The sequence below is a fragment of the Zeus faber genome, assembly GCF_960531495.2.
Source record: "Zeus faber genome assembly, chromosome: 15".
NCBI lineage: Eukaryota > Metazoa > Chordata > Actinopteri > Zeiformes > Zeidae > Zeus > Zeus faber.
This window is the reverse complement of record NC_137194.1, coordinates 31069285-31086025: the sequence shown is the minus strand read 5'-3', so window position 1 is coordinate 31086025 and position 16741 is coordinate 31069285. Positions and strand designations below refer to the sequence as shown.

General features: G+C 45.2%; 1 protein-coding gene across 1 annotated transcript; it reads right to left on the bottom strand.

Annotated features, from left to right (window-relative positions):
• Positions 1 to 103: 103 nt before the first annotated feature.
• On the bottom strand, positions 104 to 2067 carry pdyn (prodynorphin). The gene is made up of 3 exons (XM_080015986.1): positions 1970 to 2067; positions 1630 to 1762; positions 104 to 1275 (listed from the first exon to the last, which is right to left on the bottom strand). Exons 1-3 carry the CDS (start codon positions 1972 to 1974, stop codon positions 658 to 660), a joined length of 756 nt encoding a protein of 251 aa, XP_079872112.1. The 5' UTR covers positions 1975 to 2067; the 3' UTR covers positions 104 to 657.
• Between the last annotated feature and the right edge of the window lie 14674 nt (positions 2068 to 16741).

Below are 16741 nucleotides of genomic sequence, written 5' to 3'. Positions count from 1 at the left end.
TCAAACAAGGTGTATATTTTTAACTACAAAAACATTCTCCAATGAGCCAATTAACGTTTATTAGTTTTAATCACAACTTAAAAATGAAAGCTGTGTATGTGTGGGTTATATCAATTGTAATTGAAGCGAAATACTGTACAATATACCTTATGACAACATCGGTGTTCATGTTGAAATAAAATAATAAGCAAACGCTATTCGAGGCTCTCATTATTATGCGAACCTTGAATAGTAATTTTAATTTATTGAGTATTGGGGGGGGTTTGCACTTTAAGAAGTGCGAAAACAAATGTGCAAAAAACAGAAGTGCTTTTTTTTTTTTAACCCAGCTGAAGGATGTGGATGTTTTTAACCCCACACAGACATCTCGTCCTTGTGATTTTTGGCAAAACACGAAAGTTGTATTTCTTAGACATTCATTTTTTTGTGTAAAACAAGCATTATTTATTACATACAATAAACAATTTCAAATCGTGGTTATTTTCCTTCACCGAAAAGTAACACGGAAAGCACTGAAACATAATTTACACAAGCAGATATTGGTTTCATATTTTTACAGAATTAACAGGGTATCGGTGATCTTGTTGGACCACTTATGCAAATCAAAGTTCTCCGCCCGTGGCGCGGTTAAAGCGCAACGTCAAATGATTTGGGCTCTTAGTCTGAGCGCGCCGAGATTTTAAAGTGACGACGTAAAAAGCCCCCGTACCTCTTCTGGTTGTCCGATTTCAGGTTGCTCAGTTTGGGCCGGATCCTCCTCATGAAGCCCCCGTAACGTTTCTGCGGGCTTCCTCGCCGCGCGCTTCCCTCCGCGGAACTACTCCTCTCGAGCTTTGTGCCAAATTTACGCAAAAAGCCGCCGTAACGTTTGGCTTCGTTTATCGGCGCGTCGCCGTCTACTAGTAATAATAATAATAAGGACCTCGCCTCGTTTTCTGCGGCGAAGTCTCCGCGCGGGTCCTCCTCGGATATGCCCAGGACACTCTCCCGGAGACTCTCCTCGGGGAGATTCCTCCCTTGCTTCGAGTCCGACGCCTCCGATTTCTCGGGCTGCTCTCCGACCTTTAACTCGGCGCCATGAAGCCAGAGAGGCGTGTATGGACCGACGCTCTTTTGCTGTGGAGGTCCACCGTGAAGACCGACTGTTTCCTCTCTCTCTTGATAACCCTGCGCGGCCGGATCGTATTGAAGTCCAAAACTTGCCAAGCTCCTTTTCTGCAGGACGTTCCGACATTTCAGGAACTCTCTGTACAGTTCGCAGCCCAGTGAGCAACTCTGGAACAAAAAAAAAAAAAAATCCCGAATTAGTTGCTTTTTCAGACCACATGTTTAAAATTATAAATACACAACACCCAGTGCGCAACTCTGAAAAATAAAAATATAAAAAAGAATAAAATAAAAAACAATCCCGAATTTGTTGGTTTTTGAGACCATATTTTAAAGTGCTAAATACATCGATAAATAACACCCAGTGTAAAACTCTGGAAACAAAATCCCGAATTAGTTGGTGATAAATAAGTGATAAATACACAAATAACTAATACAATTTTCCCCCAGTTATTCCACTGTACATAATAGACAGAGAGAAGGAGAGACAAACCTTGTTAACTTTTATAAGGAGATTCTTACCAGACTTCCGAAAGTCGCGTCGGAGACGATCCGCCGGGCGCATCTCTGACAGCGAGCGGAACAATCTGTCTGGATGGAAGAAGGTAAACTTAGCATCAACACCACGACGAGCCACTCCATCCTCCTAATGTTCCTGGAAGAACCGTTGAAAGGTAGGGGAAAAAATGATTCGTTAGTATGATGGGTTGTTATGATTGAAAATATTTTTGTCCATTTGTGCCTATTTTTCGCTTCACCTTATTTTCCAAATGTGTTTTCACGAAGACGAAGAGAAATACGCACATACTTTGAATGCCAAATATAAGATTTTTTTATTTAAATCTAATCAAAGTATATTTACCTCATAAATCTTTTGTAGAAGTAGTTCCGTGAGCGTAACGATTCGATTAATGTGGGCAAAAGAACGTCTATTTGTCGAAACCCGCCCTCCGTCCTCTTATCTTGGGTGGGTTTGTCAGTCGCTCATCTGGTTCCTTCTTTTTATGGACGGAGGGCGTCGTGTCACCCAAAGACATCACAGCATCGCTCATTAGGGAACCAATGGAGACCGCAAAATAGTGCACAAACAGTTCGACTCAACACCCTTTGGCGTTTTCTCCACCCACCCACGCAAGAGGGCTTGGATCAGCGTGGCAACTTATTCCATGAGAACATCCTCGCCGGATCTATGAATTTTCTATGGAAAGTGTCGGTTGGTATCAAATATATGTTGTACATAAATTATGTTTGAATGTAGGTATTCAATTTGAATGTATAGCGACTGACTATAAAGAAACTATATGGTGTGATTTTATATATTCATGAATACGATTATTATCATTATTGCATTTATTATTGTTATCAATAATAATAATTATTATTGTTCAGATTATTTTCCTCTGAATTTTTCGGGCTAAAACAATCTGAAACAGATCAACCGCAGAAGCTACGATCATGGTTGAGGTGTCGTTAGAACCGGGACATGTGGTTCAGTTTCATCCAAATATCCGCATACGGAGCAGAAATGTATGAAAAACCGACAAAATCTGACCCACAGTAGCAGGATGGTGGTGTGTCACAGACACGGCAATGTTCGAAAAAGAATGTAACGAGATGAGTTTTAGAGTAAGACGCTTTGTGACGTAATCTATGTACTATAAATGTACTATGTACTATAAATGTACAGATTATAGTTCAGAATATCCATTTGCACCATGCGTGGTGTGTGGTGTAGACTCTTATTGCTCTGTAGTGGCTATCACTCTGGAGATGTGTATGGGTGTGGTTATGTACCTTCTTACCTGGTAGATGTCTGTGGATCTGTTCGATTTTATCTCTTTGGTCCCCATTACTTTGCTGGTTCATGCCGTTTATGAAAAAACATGAAAAAACATTCATCCACAGAAACTCATGACCACGTTGAGTCCACTCAACAGTGCGAATGAGTGATGCGATGATGTACTAGGAAGGCATCTGAAAATCGTAATCCATGGAAATGTAACCCATCAAAAATGTTATCTACAGAGAGAAGTCACAACTAAAATTATGGAAGTTTGATTACCTTCGCAAACCTCCGTAAATACGTCACTATTGCTCCACACAAGACCAAACGTCAACTCCCGTCACTGAGACTGCACATCTATTTCCACACTCAACACGGTGAGTTACAACAATGACAAAGTTTGGTTTAGAGTCAAACGTAGATGGTTGTTTTAAAGAAACTTCATGTACATGCAGTTTCCGACAGCTAAATGCAGCAGACTTAACTGAAAAGGGCAGTTTTAAGTAGTGACAAATCTTTCCATAATAAGTCAAATTCCAAATGAATGTTAATGTTCCATAAATGTTGTCTGCATTACAATATAGACAATTAATCTATTTAACTGAATTTTCCAGATTTCCAGATTGTTAAAAGAGAAAATACAATAAAATACAAATAAAAACTAACGTGTATTTATTATGTTTGGGAAATCACATGTATTTATTATTATTATGTTAAGTAATTACAAAGTTTGTTTTAATTATTGTTCCAGATTCTGTAAAGTAGCCGAAAGTCTAAGACAATAAAGAAGCAAATCCAAAAACTGTAATATGTACCTAACACTCACACACCTAACGTAACGTAACAGCTACCACATACTGGACCCTGTGTATTGCTGCCTGCAGCTTTATTTATTATTATTACCATCCATCCATCCATCCATTTTCCTCCGCTTATCCGGGGCCAGGTCGCGGTGGCAGCAGGCTGAGCAAGGAGCTCCAGTCCGGGTAAGCAGTTCTCTTCCCCGTTTGCCAGAACTTCCTTGAGGCCAACCGAAAGTCCTTCTCCATAGCCTCCCCGAACTCCTCCCACACCCAGGTTTTTGCTTCAGTGACCACCGAAGCCACCGCCCTTCTAGCCTGCCGGTATCTGTCTGCTGCCTCAGGCGACCCCTGGGCCAGCCAAGCCCGAAAGGTCTCCTTCTTCAGCTTGACGGCTTCCTTCACTGCTGGTGTCCACCAACAGGTTCTTGGGTTACCGCCACGACAGGCACCGACTGCCTTCCGACCACAGCTCCTAGCAGCCACCTCTGCAATGGAGGTTTTGAATATGACCCACTCAAATTCCATGTCCTCAACCTCCCCCGGGATGCGCGAAAAATTCTTCCGGAGATGGGAGTTGAAGACCTCGCGGACAGGGGCATCCACCAGGCATTCCCAGTTCAACACGTTTGGGTTTACCAGGTCTGTCTGGCAGCCCTCCCCCGCCATCTGATCCAACTCACCACCGGGTGGTGATCAGTTGACAGCCCTGCTCCTCTCTTCACCCGAGTGTCCAAGAAATACGGCCGCAGATCTGATGACACGACTACAAAGTCGAGCATCGATCTTTGACCTAAGGTGGTCTGGTACCACGTACACTTATGAGCCACCCTATGCTCGACATGGTGTTCGTTATGGCCAATCCATGACTAGCACAGAAGTCCAATAACAAAGCACCACTCTGATTTAGATCAGGCAGCTTGTTCCTCCCAATCACCCCCTTCCAGGTTTCTCCATCGTTGCCCGCATGATCGTTGAAGGCTCCCAGTAGAACAATATAGTCCCTAGGCGGAGCCCCTTCCAGGATGCCACCCAGAGACTCCAAGAAGGCCGAATACTCTGAACTGGTGTCCGGTACATAAGCACATACAACAGTCAGAGCTTTCCCCTTAGCAACTTGTAGTCGCATAGAGGCAACCCTGTTGTTCACTGGGGAGAACTCCAACACAGCAGCACTCCAGCCCCTCTCCAGGAGTTTGGTTCCAGAGCCAGTTCTATGCGTAGTAGTAAGCCCAACTATATCTAGTTGGTACCGCTCAACCTCCCGCATCAGTTCCGGCTCCTTCCCCGCCAGAGAGGTGACATTCCACGTGCCTAGAACTAGTCTGCGATGCCGAGGATCAGCAGGCCCAGGCCCCCTTTGCCCACCGCCCGGCTGGCATTGATTCCGACCCCCACGCCTATCCCTGCAGGTGGTGGGCCCATAGTGTGCCGGCTCCATGATATTTCTTCGGGCTATGCCCGGCCGAGCCCCATGGGTCAAGGCCTGGCCACCAGACCCTCCCAGGTCTGGCTCCAGGAGGGGACCCCGGTTTCCCTATTCCGGGCGAGGTATCATTAGGCCTTTGTGTTTTTTCATTGGGGTCTTTTGAATCGCTCTTTGTCTTGTCCCTCCCCTGGGACCACTCTGCCTTGGGAGACCCTACCAGGGGCCAATGCCCCCGACAACACAGCTCCCAGGGTCACAGGGAAACACAAACCCCTCCACCATGGTAAGGTGGCAATTCTTCGGGGGGTAATTATAATTACTAATTATTATAACTACTACTACTAATAATAATAATAACGTTAGAACCGGGACATTTCAGACATCTCGTGGTTCAAGTGATATCCATATCGATCAACGTTCGGAGCAGGAATTAGTGCAAACCGATTAAATATGACCAGAAGTAGCTGAACCTTCATGCATCGCCGATACGCCAAGGCTCTTAAACTTCCAGTCGGGTGGTGGGGAGAGATAAGTTGGTTGAGTAACACGCTTTGTGACATCATCCAATTTGTTATATATTCATGGGTTTTGACTCCAAACATCCATTCACATTGTGCGAGCTGCGTAGTGTAGACGCCATCGCTCTGTAGTGGTTACAAACTGCGTGTGTGTAGGTGTCTGTGTATCATCTTACCTGCTTGATGTCGGCAGGACTTTTCCATTGATATTTGATCTCTTTTGCTCTTTTTGTAAAAAAAAACGCATTCTGTTTGCATTTCACCCTGTTAAGGAAGAGCTCAATCAGGAACCAACCAGGAGCAGAGGAGCCGGTGGAGAATCAGGAATTGAGAGTTCAGAAGGAGGGACACAAACGGTAAGGAGGGACACAATCCCTGTATGCAGCATTGTGTCCCTCCTTACCTTGTGGGATTCGAGTAAGTCGTAACATACAAACTGTGCAAGTCCATGATGCGTTTCATATATTCGGAACGCGTCAGACAACTAGGACCCAGAAAAGTATAAATAATCACAGAAAGCCGTCCGCGCGTCACTACGTCATTGTTGCCCCACATGGTTTCAAACGGTCACGTTTCTATCACTACGTTATCCTTGTCCAACACACTACCAAACAGTCACCATCCGTCACTGAGGGTGCTGCTCTATTTCCACAGACAAGTTCAAGTTCACACACTGAGGTACAACAATAAGAATTTCTGGTTTACAGGCAAACATGGACGGTTGTTTTGAAGACAGTAGGGTTGCGCTGTGTAGACTGCATTGTGGTTGCTCTGCAAAACGAGCAACCAGGAGACGACAGACCAGGTGAGCCGATCTGGCATTCAATGTGAATTTGGAAAATAGTGCTGCACTTCAGGAGCCGGGAAACTGTAATATGTACCAAACATGACTAAACCGGACCCCATGTTCTGCTGCCTGAGGCTTTATTTATTATTCAGGGTCCAGGCCTATTGTTATTGTTCGGATTTTTATTATTATTTTTCTCCTTGGCATTTTTTGTGCTAAAAGTGTCTAGAACACGACAACTGCTGGAGCTGTGGTTTCAAGTTTCATCCATATCGTTTAACATTCGGAGCAGAGATTCGTGAAAAACCAATTTATTTTGACTGGAAGTAGCCGAACATTCGTACATCGCCCACACGCAAAGGTTCTGAAACTTCCGGTCGGCTGGTGGAGCGAGATGAGTTTGTGGAGTAAGACGCTTTGTGACATCATCCAATTTGCTACGTACGTATGTGGAGGTTGTGTGTGTACGAATGCGCATTCGCACCGTGCGAGCTACGTAGTGTAGACTCCATCGCTCTGTAGTGGTTGCAAACCGTGTGTGTGTGTGTGTGTGTGTGTGAGCATGTGTATCTATTGCCTTACCTTCTTGATGTCGACAGGGCTTTTTTTTGATAGTTTATCTATTTTGCCCTTTTTGTAAATAAAAGTATTCTGTTTGCATCTAACCCAGTGCTGTGTCCCTCCTTATTATAGTTAATTAAATCTCTCTCAGGGACATGCAATGTTTAATCTGTTTAAATGGAACTGTGTTGTTGGGAACTTCCACAAGGAGTGACTTCCTTCCACAGAGACACCCTGAGGCAGCTCTGTGTACTATAGGTAGGAGACAGCCACCTTCTAATTTTTAGGATTAAGTAATAACATGCAACGAGTGCATCGGCTTGTAGTTGTAATTCTGCATGTCACCAGGACTCGGAAAACTTGCGTCAAATTTTAAATCGTTTTAGTAGTAAAGCTGAAGCTGAAGAGGAGCGGCAGCACGAACTGATGCTACGTTCCACGGGAACTCAAAAAAATGTAATTGGTGTCGATACTGGACCCCGTATATTGCTGCCTGCAGCTATATTTAGAGGTCCAGTCTGCATGGTTAAACCAGTATGTCACAAACATCTCCTGATTCAACTTTTATCCAAATCAATCCACATACAGAGCAGAAAGAAATGAAAAATAATCCAAATTTGACCCAAATCACAGACGCGGTCTAAGTTATCGAGCACCAAAGTATCTACAACAGTGCTAAATTTATCTGAAAAACAACAACGACAGAAGTTAGGAACATGGTTGAGGTGTCTTTTGAATCGTTAAATCACCGAAGTTATATTGTGGTTTAAGTTTCAGCCAAATCGATCCACATACGGAGCAGGAATGAGTAAAAAAACAACCAAATTTGACCTCCAGTATAGTAGCCTCAATGTCGTGCTTCACCGACACACCAATGTTTGAAAACAAATGTAACAAGATGAGATTTATAGTAAGACGCTGTATGATGTCATCATTCCATGACCTGTACTGTAAATGTGCAGGTTCTGGTTCAGAATGTACGTTGAAACGATGTCCAGTGTGCGATGTAGACTGACGCTCTGTAGTGGTTAGAGATGACAAACTAGGCGTATATGTGTATTCATGTACCTACCTGGTAGGTGTCTGTGGATCTGCTCGATTTATATTTTATTTTTTTAGTCCCCATTACTTTGTTGCATTCATTCATGGAATAATACGAAAAAACATTAATCCACAAAATTCTTGACCACGTCAAGTCGAGTCCACTCAACTGTGTGAATAAGTGATGCATTCAAGATCCAGCAAGGCGTCAGAAAAATTGTTTTTTGTATTTTATGGAAACATATTTAATTGACAATGTAATACAAAAACAGCACTCACCACTAAAATTACGTAAGTTTGACTACCTTCGTAAAGCACCGTAAATACGTCACATCAAACGTGACATGAACAGAGCCATGTGATTAAAAGAAATGAACGGTCTATAAGTGGCGGGAGCTGAAGCTTGGAGTTGCCAAGCGACGAAACCTCGAACCTTGAAGCCTCGAAACCTAAAAGATTTGGAGAGGATCTGCAAAGAGGAGTGGTCCAACTTTCCTCCTGAGATGTGTGCAAACCTGGTGATCAACTACAAGAAACGTCTGACCTCTGTACTTGCCAACAAGGGTTTCTCCACCAAGTACTAAGTCATGTTCAATGAAATTCAAAATAATTGTTATCTTTTATTTAATGTGATTTTCTGGATTTTCTTTTTGATATTCTGTCTCTCACTGTTATAATAAACCTACCAAAAATTACCACTAAAATTATAGACCGTTCATTTCTTTGTCAGTGGGCAAACTTACAAAATCACTGAGGGATCAAATAATTATTTCCCCCACTATATATATATATATATATATATATATATATATATATATATATATACACACACACACACACATACACATACATATATATATATATATATATATATACACACACTCACCAGCCACTTGACTAGGTACACCTGCTTAAGTAGCTTATCAGCCAATCACATGGCAGCAACTCATTGCATTTAGGTATGTAGACATGGTGAGGATGACTTTCTGAAGTTCAAACCGAGCATCAGAATGGGAAAGAAAGGGGATTTGAGTGACTTTGAACGTGGCATGGTTGTTGGTGCCAGAAGGGCTGGTCTGAGTATTTCAGAAACTGCTGACCCTGAAGTGCGCGTGCGCGAAATCTGCATGCTGCCTGTTACATTGCTCCTACTTTTGAGTCTGCTTTTTAACTTTCTTAACTTTTATTCTCTTTTGTTCGTTCTGTTTTTTTCACTCTTACTCTGTGAAGTCCTGCTCTCTCTAACAAAGTTTTTTTTTAGAGAGTTTTCGTGGGGTTTTTTTTCGTGTTGTTTTTATTATGCAGCTTCCACCGGGACACGCTGCCTTTGTTTACTCCGGAGAACAGCTGATCGGGCTAATGCCGGCCGGCATGGTGGCCAGACCAGCTGATATACCATCTGAACTCTGGAAGAAAACACACCGGGGAGGCAGAGGAGGGAAGCAACATCGGGGGAAGAGTGGAGGGTCGAGACGGGATGGGCTTATGGAGAGGAGAAGATTTAAGCCGTGTCTCCCCTCTGTTGTTATGGGAAACGTACGGTCTCTCAGCAACAAAATGGACGAGCTAACGGCGCTAACGCGGAGCCGCGCAGAATACCGGGAGTGCAGTCTGATGTGTTTCACTGAGACATGGCTGCACAGGGACATTACGGACCAGAACGTCTCTGTTGATGGCTTCCACACCGTCCGGGCGGACCGGGATTGTACCGAGAGCGGTAAGCGGAAAGGCGGGGGGCTTGCCATTCTAGTTAACAGCAGATGGTGTAATCCTGGTCACATCACCATTAAAGAACAGCTCTGTAGCCCGGATGCTGAACTGCTGGCCGTTGGACTCTGTCCATACTATCTGCCTAGAGAGATCCCGCATGTCATCATCGTTGTCCTGCACATCGCTCCCTCTGCAAACCCAACAACTGCCTGCAGCATCATATACACCACCATCTCCAAACTTCAAACTCAACACCCCAGTGCCCTCATCATCATGTCGGGAGACTTTAACCATGTCACCATGAACAGAGTTCTGCCGACTTTCAAACAGTACGTGTCCTACCAGAGAGGAGAGGACCCTGGACCTGATGTATGCTAACATTAAGGATGCATTCATCTCCTCTTCTCTCCCCCCTCTGGGCAGGTCAGATCACAACCTGGTTCACCTCAAACCCTGCTATGTGCCCCTGGTGAAGAGGAAGCCTACGACCACAAGGACTGTGAGGAGGTGGTCAGAGGAGGCTTATGAGGCACTGCAGGACTGCTTTGAAGTGACTGACTGGCCTGAACTCTGTGAGCCCCACGGGGAGGACATTGAAGGGCTCACGGAGTGCATCACGGACTATATCAACTTCTGTGTGGACTGCAATGTCCCAGCTCGGACTGTCACCTGTTACGCCAACAATAAACCATGGATCACTAAGGACATTAAGGCCACCCTGAACGAAAAGAAGAGGGCGTTCAGAGATGGCAACTGTGATGAGGTGGGGAGAGTGCAGGGGGTACTCAAACTTACAATCAAGGAGGCAAGAGACAGTTATAGGAGGAAGCTGGAGAAAAAACTCCAGCAAAACAACATGAGGGATGTGTGGAGTGGCATGAGAACCATCCAGAAGACTGGTGGCATGGGGTTGGAGGGCCGTGCAGACCGGGCCAATGAACTGAACCTATTTTTCAATAGGTTTGATACTGCGGGCCATCCCCCACAAGTCTCTGCTGCTGGCTGCTGAACAACAACTGCTACTTTATCTCCCCCTACTCCTCCTCCTAACAGACCCCTTGTTTGCTCCTCACCGCCTCAATTCACACCCACCTACTCCACCCCTCCCCCCTGCTCTACATCATGTCCTCCACAACCTGAGGACCCCACCCCTCCCCAACTGTCACCTCTACAGTTTCCTTCACGCCTGACCTGGTGAGAAGACCGCTGACGAGACTCCACTCCGGCAAAGCTGCAGGCCCCGACGGTGTATTTCCCAGGGTGCTTAAAGCCTGTGCCCCCCAGCTGTGTGGAGTACTCAGTCAAGTCTTCAGCATGAGCCTGCACCTCCAGAGGTTCCCTGTGCTGTGGAAGACGTCCTGCCTAGTTCCTGTGCCGAAGACGCCGCGTCCCAGCGGCCCTCAGGACTACAGACCGGTGGCTCTGACGTCCCACATCATGAAGACCTTTGAGAGGCTCGTCCTGGAGCAGCTAAGGCCTATGGTCAGGCCTTTCACTGATCCACTGCAGCCTACCAGCCTCGCCTGGGAGTTGAGGACACCAACATCTACCTGCTGAACAGAGTCTACACTCATCTGGACAAGCCGGCGAGCACTGTGAGAGTCATGTTCTTTGACTTCTCCAGTGCTTTTAACACCATCCGTCCGGCTCTTCTGGGTAAGAAGATGACTGCGATGCTGGTGGAGGCTCCCATCGTGTCCTGGATTGTTGATTACCACAGTATGTACGCCTACAGAACTGTGTGTCTGAGAGAGTAGTCAGCAACACTGGGGCCCCACAGGGGACTGTCCTCTCTCTATTCCTCTTCACCCTGTTCACCTCAGACTTCAACTATTGCACTGAGTCCTGCCACCTTCAGAAGTTTTCTGATGACTCAGCAATAGTTGGCTGTATTAAAAAGGGTGATGAGAGTGAATACAGGACTGTTGTGGGCAACTTTGTCACTTGGAGTGAGCTGAACCATCTGCAGCTCAATGTGACTAAGACAAAGGAGCTCATAGTGGATCTGAGGAGGGCAAAAACACCCGTGACCCCTGTTTCCATCCAGGGGGTCCCTGTGGACACTGTGGAGGAGTACAAGTACCTGGGGGTGTACTTCAATAACAAGTTGGACTGGACCAGAAACACAGAGGCAGTCTACAAAAAGGGCCTAAGCCGACTGTATTTCCTACGGAGGCTGAGGTCCTTTAACATCTGCCGGACGATGCTGAGGATGTTCTATGAGTCTGTTGTGGCCAGTACGATCTTCTTCGCTGTCACATGCTGAGCAGTGGGCTGAGGGTCGCAGACAACAACAGACTAAACAAACTAATCAGGAGGGCCAGTGATGTCGTAGGAGAGGAGCTGGACACCCTGACGACTGTGGCAGAGAGGAGGATGCTGTCCAGGTTTCAGTCCATCTTGGACAATGTCTTACACCCTCTCTACGACACACTGGCCCAGCAGAGGAGCACCTTCAGCAGAAGACTCCTCTTACCCAGATGCACCACAGAGCGCCACAGGAAATCATTCCTGCCTGTGGGCATCAATCTCTACAACGCCCCCCTCAGAGAGTCAGACACCCCCTCTCTGTAACCTGACCTCGAAACACGGACTTCCACTTCTGCACCTTCTTCTTTTTGCACATTTTAACTGTACATTTTACACTTTACCATGTGTATATAGATATGTATATATATATATTTATATATAAATATGTTTCTTAATAATTATTATAAGTTGTATGTACATATGTTGTATGTAGATTTGGAGTTGTAACAAAAGTAATTTCCCCCTGGGATTATTAAAGTATTTCTGATTCTGATTCTGATTCTGACAAACTGGGATTTTTATGCACGACCATCTCTAGGGTTTACAGAGAATGGTCGGAAAAAAATAAACTATCCAGTGAGTGGCAGTTGTGTGGACGAAAATGTCTTGTTGATGTCAGAGGTCAGAGGAGAATGGACAGACTGGTTCGAGACGATAGAAAGGCAACAGTAACTCATAAAAGTTACAACCAAGGTATACAGAATACCATCTCTGAACGCACAACACGTTGAACCTTAAAGCAGATGGGCTACAGCAGCAGAAGACCACACCGGGTGCCACTCCTGTCAGCTAAGAACAGGAAACTGAGGCTACAATTCGCACAGGCTCACCAAAAATGGACAATAGAAGATTGGAAAAACGTTGCCTGGTCTGATGAGGTCGATTTCAGCCGCGACATTCAGAACGTAGGGTCAGAATTTGACGTAAGATTGTAAGATTCAGCAACTGAATTGCTTATTAGCCAAGTCAAGTCACACTTTATTTATGAAGTGCATTTCATACCAGGGCAACACAATGCGCTTTACAAAGAAATACAATCAAAGAAAGAACATTGTTGTCAGCTGGTCATTTCAAAAGAATGCCCCTGAAACAACAGCAACAACAAAAGCAGCAGCAACAACAACAAAAACAACAAAAAAGGCAACTTCAACCGCAGTAGCAACAACAGCAACAGCAACAGCAACAACAGAAAACAACAACAACAACAGCAGCCACAGAAACAACAACAACAACAGCAGAAGCAACATCAACACCCGAAGCAACAACAAAAACAACAGCAAAAACAACTACAACAACAGCAGCAGCAACAACAGAAACAACAACAACAGCAGCAATAGCAGCAGCTACAGAAACGACAACACCAGCAGCAACAACAACACCAGCAGAAACAGCAGCAAAAACGGCAGCAAAAACAACAACAGCAGAAGCAGCAACAATAGCAGCAACAACAGAAACAACAACTGAAACAACAGCAGCACAGAAACAACAACAGAAACAGCAGCAACGCCAGCAACAGAAACAACAACAGAAACAACATAAGCAGGAGAAACAACTACAGCAGCAGCAACAACAGAAACAACAACTGACACAACAACAACAGCAGAGGCAACAGAAACAACAACACCAGCAGCAACAGAAACAACTACAACAACAGTAGCAGCAACAACAGCAGCAGCAACAACTAGTGCTAGCCAAGCCAAAGTCCACATTCAAAAATTCGAAAAACAGTTCAGGCAAAGGTCAAAGCCAGGAAATGGTAAGGATATCACAGTGCGAACAATCGGAAATTCAGAATCCAAAATCAGGTAGAGTTGGGAAACAATTCACAGAAGTAACGCACACACAAAGACTTCACCGGAACCGGAAGTGGTAGCTCTTACCGGAACCGGAAATCTCCTCATCTGTATTAAGTCAACAGTGTGCACCATCTCATCTCAATCCAGTCGCGGGGCTTTAATTAACGTCTATAAATTACGGGTCACGTTTTCATTCAAACCTCGGGAGGGAGATCCTTTTGACGTTCTCTCTCTCTCTGAAAAACACACAATTCTTATGATCCTATCACTGTAATTTCACAACAGAAACAACAACAACAGCAGCAATAACAGCAGCAATAATAGCAGCAACAACAGAAACAACCACAGAAACAGCAGCAACAACAGAAACAACAGCAACAACAGAAACAGCAGCAACAACAGCAGACAACAGAAAAAAAACAATCAAAAGAGCAGCAAAAAATGTCTGTGCAATCACAATCATAATCATAAAAACAATCAATCCGGAAAAATAGATCTCACAGCATACAGAGCACACACACAAATTCCACAAGATAGAAAACACACAAACAACACAAAAACAACAAACAACAATCCAAAATCCCTAATCCAAATCAGGTAAAGTTGTGAAAGGATTCAACGAAGTAACGCACACACAAAGACATCAACATCTCAATCCAGTCATGGTGCTTTAATTAGCATCTGTAAATTACAGGTCAAGTTTTCATTCAAACCTCAGGAGGGAGATCCTTTTGATTCTCTCTCTCTGAAAACACACCCTTCTTATGATCCTCTCACTGTAATCTCACAACAGAAACAACAACAACAGCAACAGAAACAACAGCACCAGCAGCAACAACAGAAACAACAACAACAACAACAACAGCAGCAGCAGCAGCAACAACAGAAACAACAACAGCTGAAGTAGCAACAACATTAACAACAATAGCAGTAACAGAAACATCAACAACAGCAGCAGCAACAACAGAAAGAACAACAGCAGCAGCAACAATAGCAGCAACAACAGAAAGAACAACAGAAATAGAAGCAACAACAGAAACAACAGCAGCAGCAGCAGCAACAGCACCATCCTCTTGGAGGCGGCGCAGGCAGGCGGTCCAAGTCAGTGCGGAATAAACAGATCTCACAGAATACAGAGCACACACACAAATCTCACAGCAAACAGAGCACAGTAGTTGGAGTCCAAACCGGTAGTAAATTGTTTGAATTCCTGTATGTCCTGTACTGTCAATTAGCTTTGTAAATTCCTCTTAAATTGTCTCTGATTGTTTGTTCCTGAGATCATTGGTTCCGACGTGGATGAGAACAGTGGAGGCAGAGGGGTTTTGATCCAGCAGCTGTGGGATTCTGGAGTCCATATCCTGGATGCGGGCACTGGGGTAGCAGAGGGTTTTAGCCGCAGGCAGGGTGTTCGATGTGTCGAACCATGAGGAGCCGACAATGAGCATGGATGGAAGTCCGGCAGCAGAGGAGTTCCGAGGGACAGCAGCAGCAGCCAAGCCAGGAGAGAACCATCCTCCTGGAGGCGGCACAGGCAGGCGGTCCAAGTCAGTGGCTGCGGGGTGGCACCGGCGGGCGGAGATCCCGTTGCGGGAGCCGAGGCGGCTCTCTGCAGCATTGAAAACAGCTGGGTCTGTGGCGGCGGAGGAGCCACCAACTGGCTCGGGCAGACGATCGATAGTCTGGCGGCAGTGGAGACACGGCGGTAGAGAGACCGTCTTGGTGCCCTCGATGCCACGGTGGACTGTAAGCCCCCCTCCAAAGGGGGAATTCCCGCATATCCCTGACATTGACTGTGGGCTCCAGGGCTTGGAATCGGTTCTCCAACTGGAGAGTCTCCAGCATTAAGCGGCACAAGGAGCGCCACGGCTTGCCGCCAGGGTCCAGGGCTCTGGGGTGGAGCAGGTCCGGGACTTGGGCCATGGCTCCTCTATCACAGCCGGCGGGACATCAGATGGATCCAACTCACCCGCAGTGAGAATGGACCTGGGCCATGGGAGAGTCTAAGTCTGGTCCAATCACAGCGGAGGACATGGAGCAGGAGATGTGCTTAGCCTGAGTGTTAGCAATGCAGGCCAGATGCACAAACAGTTCATCCTTTTTCTTCATGTCCTCACGCAAGCTGTGGATGTCTTTGAAGACTGACTTTTCTAGAGCGCTGAGTCTGTTGACCAGGCGCAAACAGTTCCCACAGTCTGTGGAGGTAGGCGTCGATGCCGCATAGTTAGCAATATGGTAAGCTAAGGAAGCTATATACATACACACACACACACACACACACACGCACACAAAAAAAACAAATATATATATATATATATATATATATACTGTATATATATATATATGCATACATACAGTACATCCATCCATACATACATACAGTACATACATATATATATATATATATATATATATATATAATGTTTTGTTAGACAGGCCCAACAGACCAAGGCCTTCACTGCGACTGTCTTTTTTGCCTTTTCATCCACCCTGCCTTTCAAGGCGGTATTGTTGAGGAATGAGAAGAAAAAAAAAACCCTGCGCTGGCAACCAAGGTAACATTAACATGCCTACATCACCTACATGTTCTCTCCTTTGGTGAATTCAGGTGATAGTGAGGGAATCATTTCCGGCAGACGTTTGGTTTGAATCAGTGCAAGCTACACTGGAAGAACTGATTGTCTCAAATCGGCAACAGCAATCGGCTCGGTGATGTGCCGGGCACTTAACCCCAAACCCCGACCCTCCCCAAACTCTCTGATGTCATTTTGCTTCTGCTTCACCCCACTCCCCCGCGATATTAATAATAAGCACAGCTATGCGTGTTTGTGCGATCTTTTGATCATTAATGGGTTTGTAACATTAACATTGTTTGTAAAAAACCATGCCATGAAAAAAG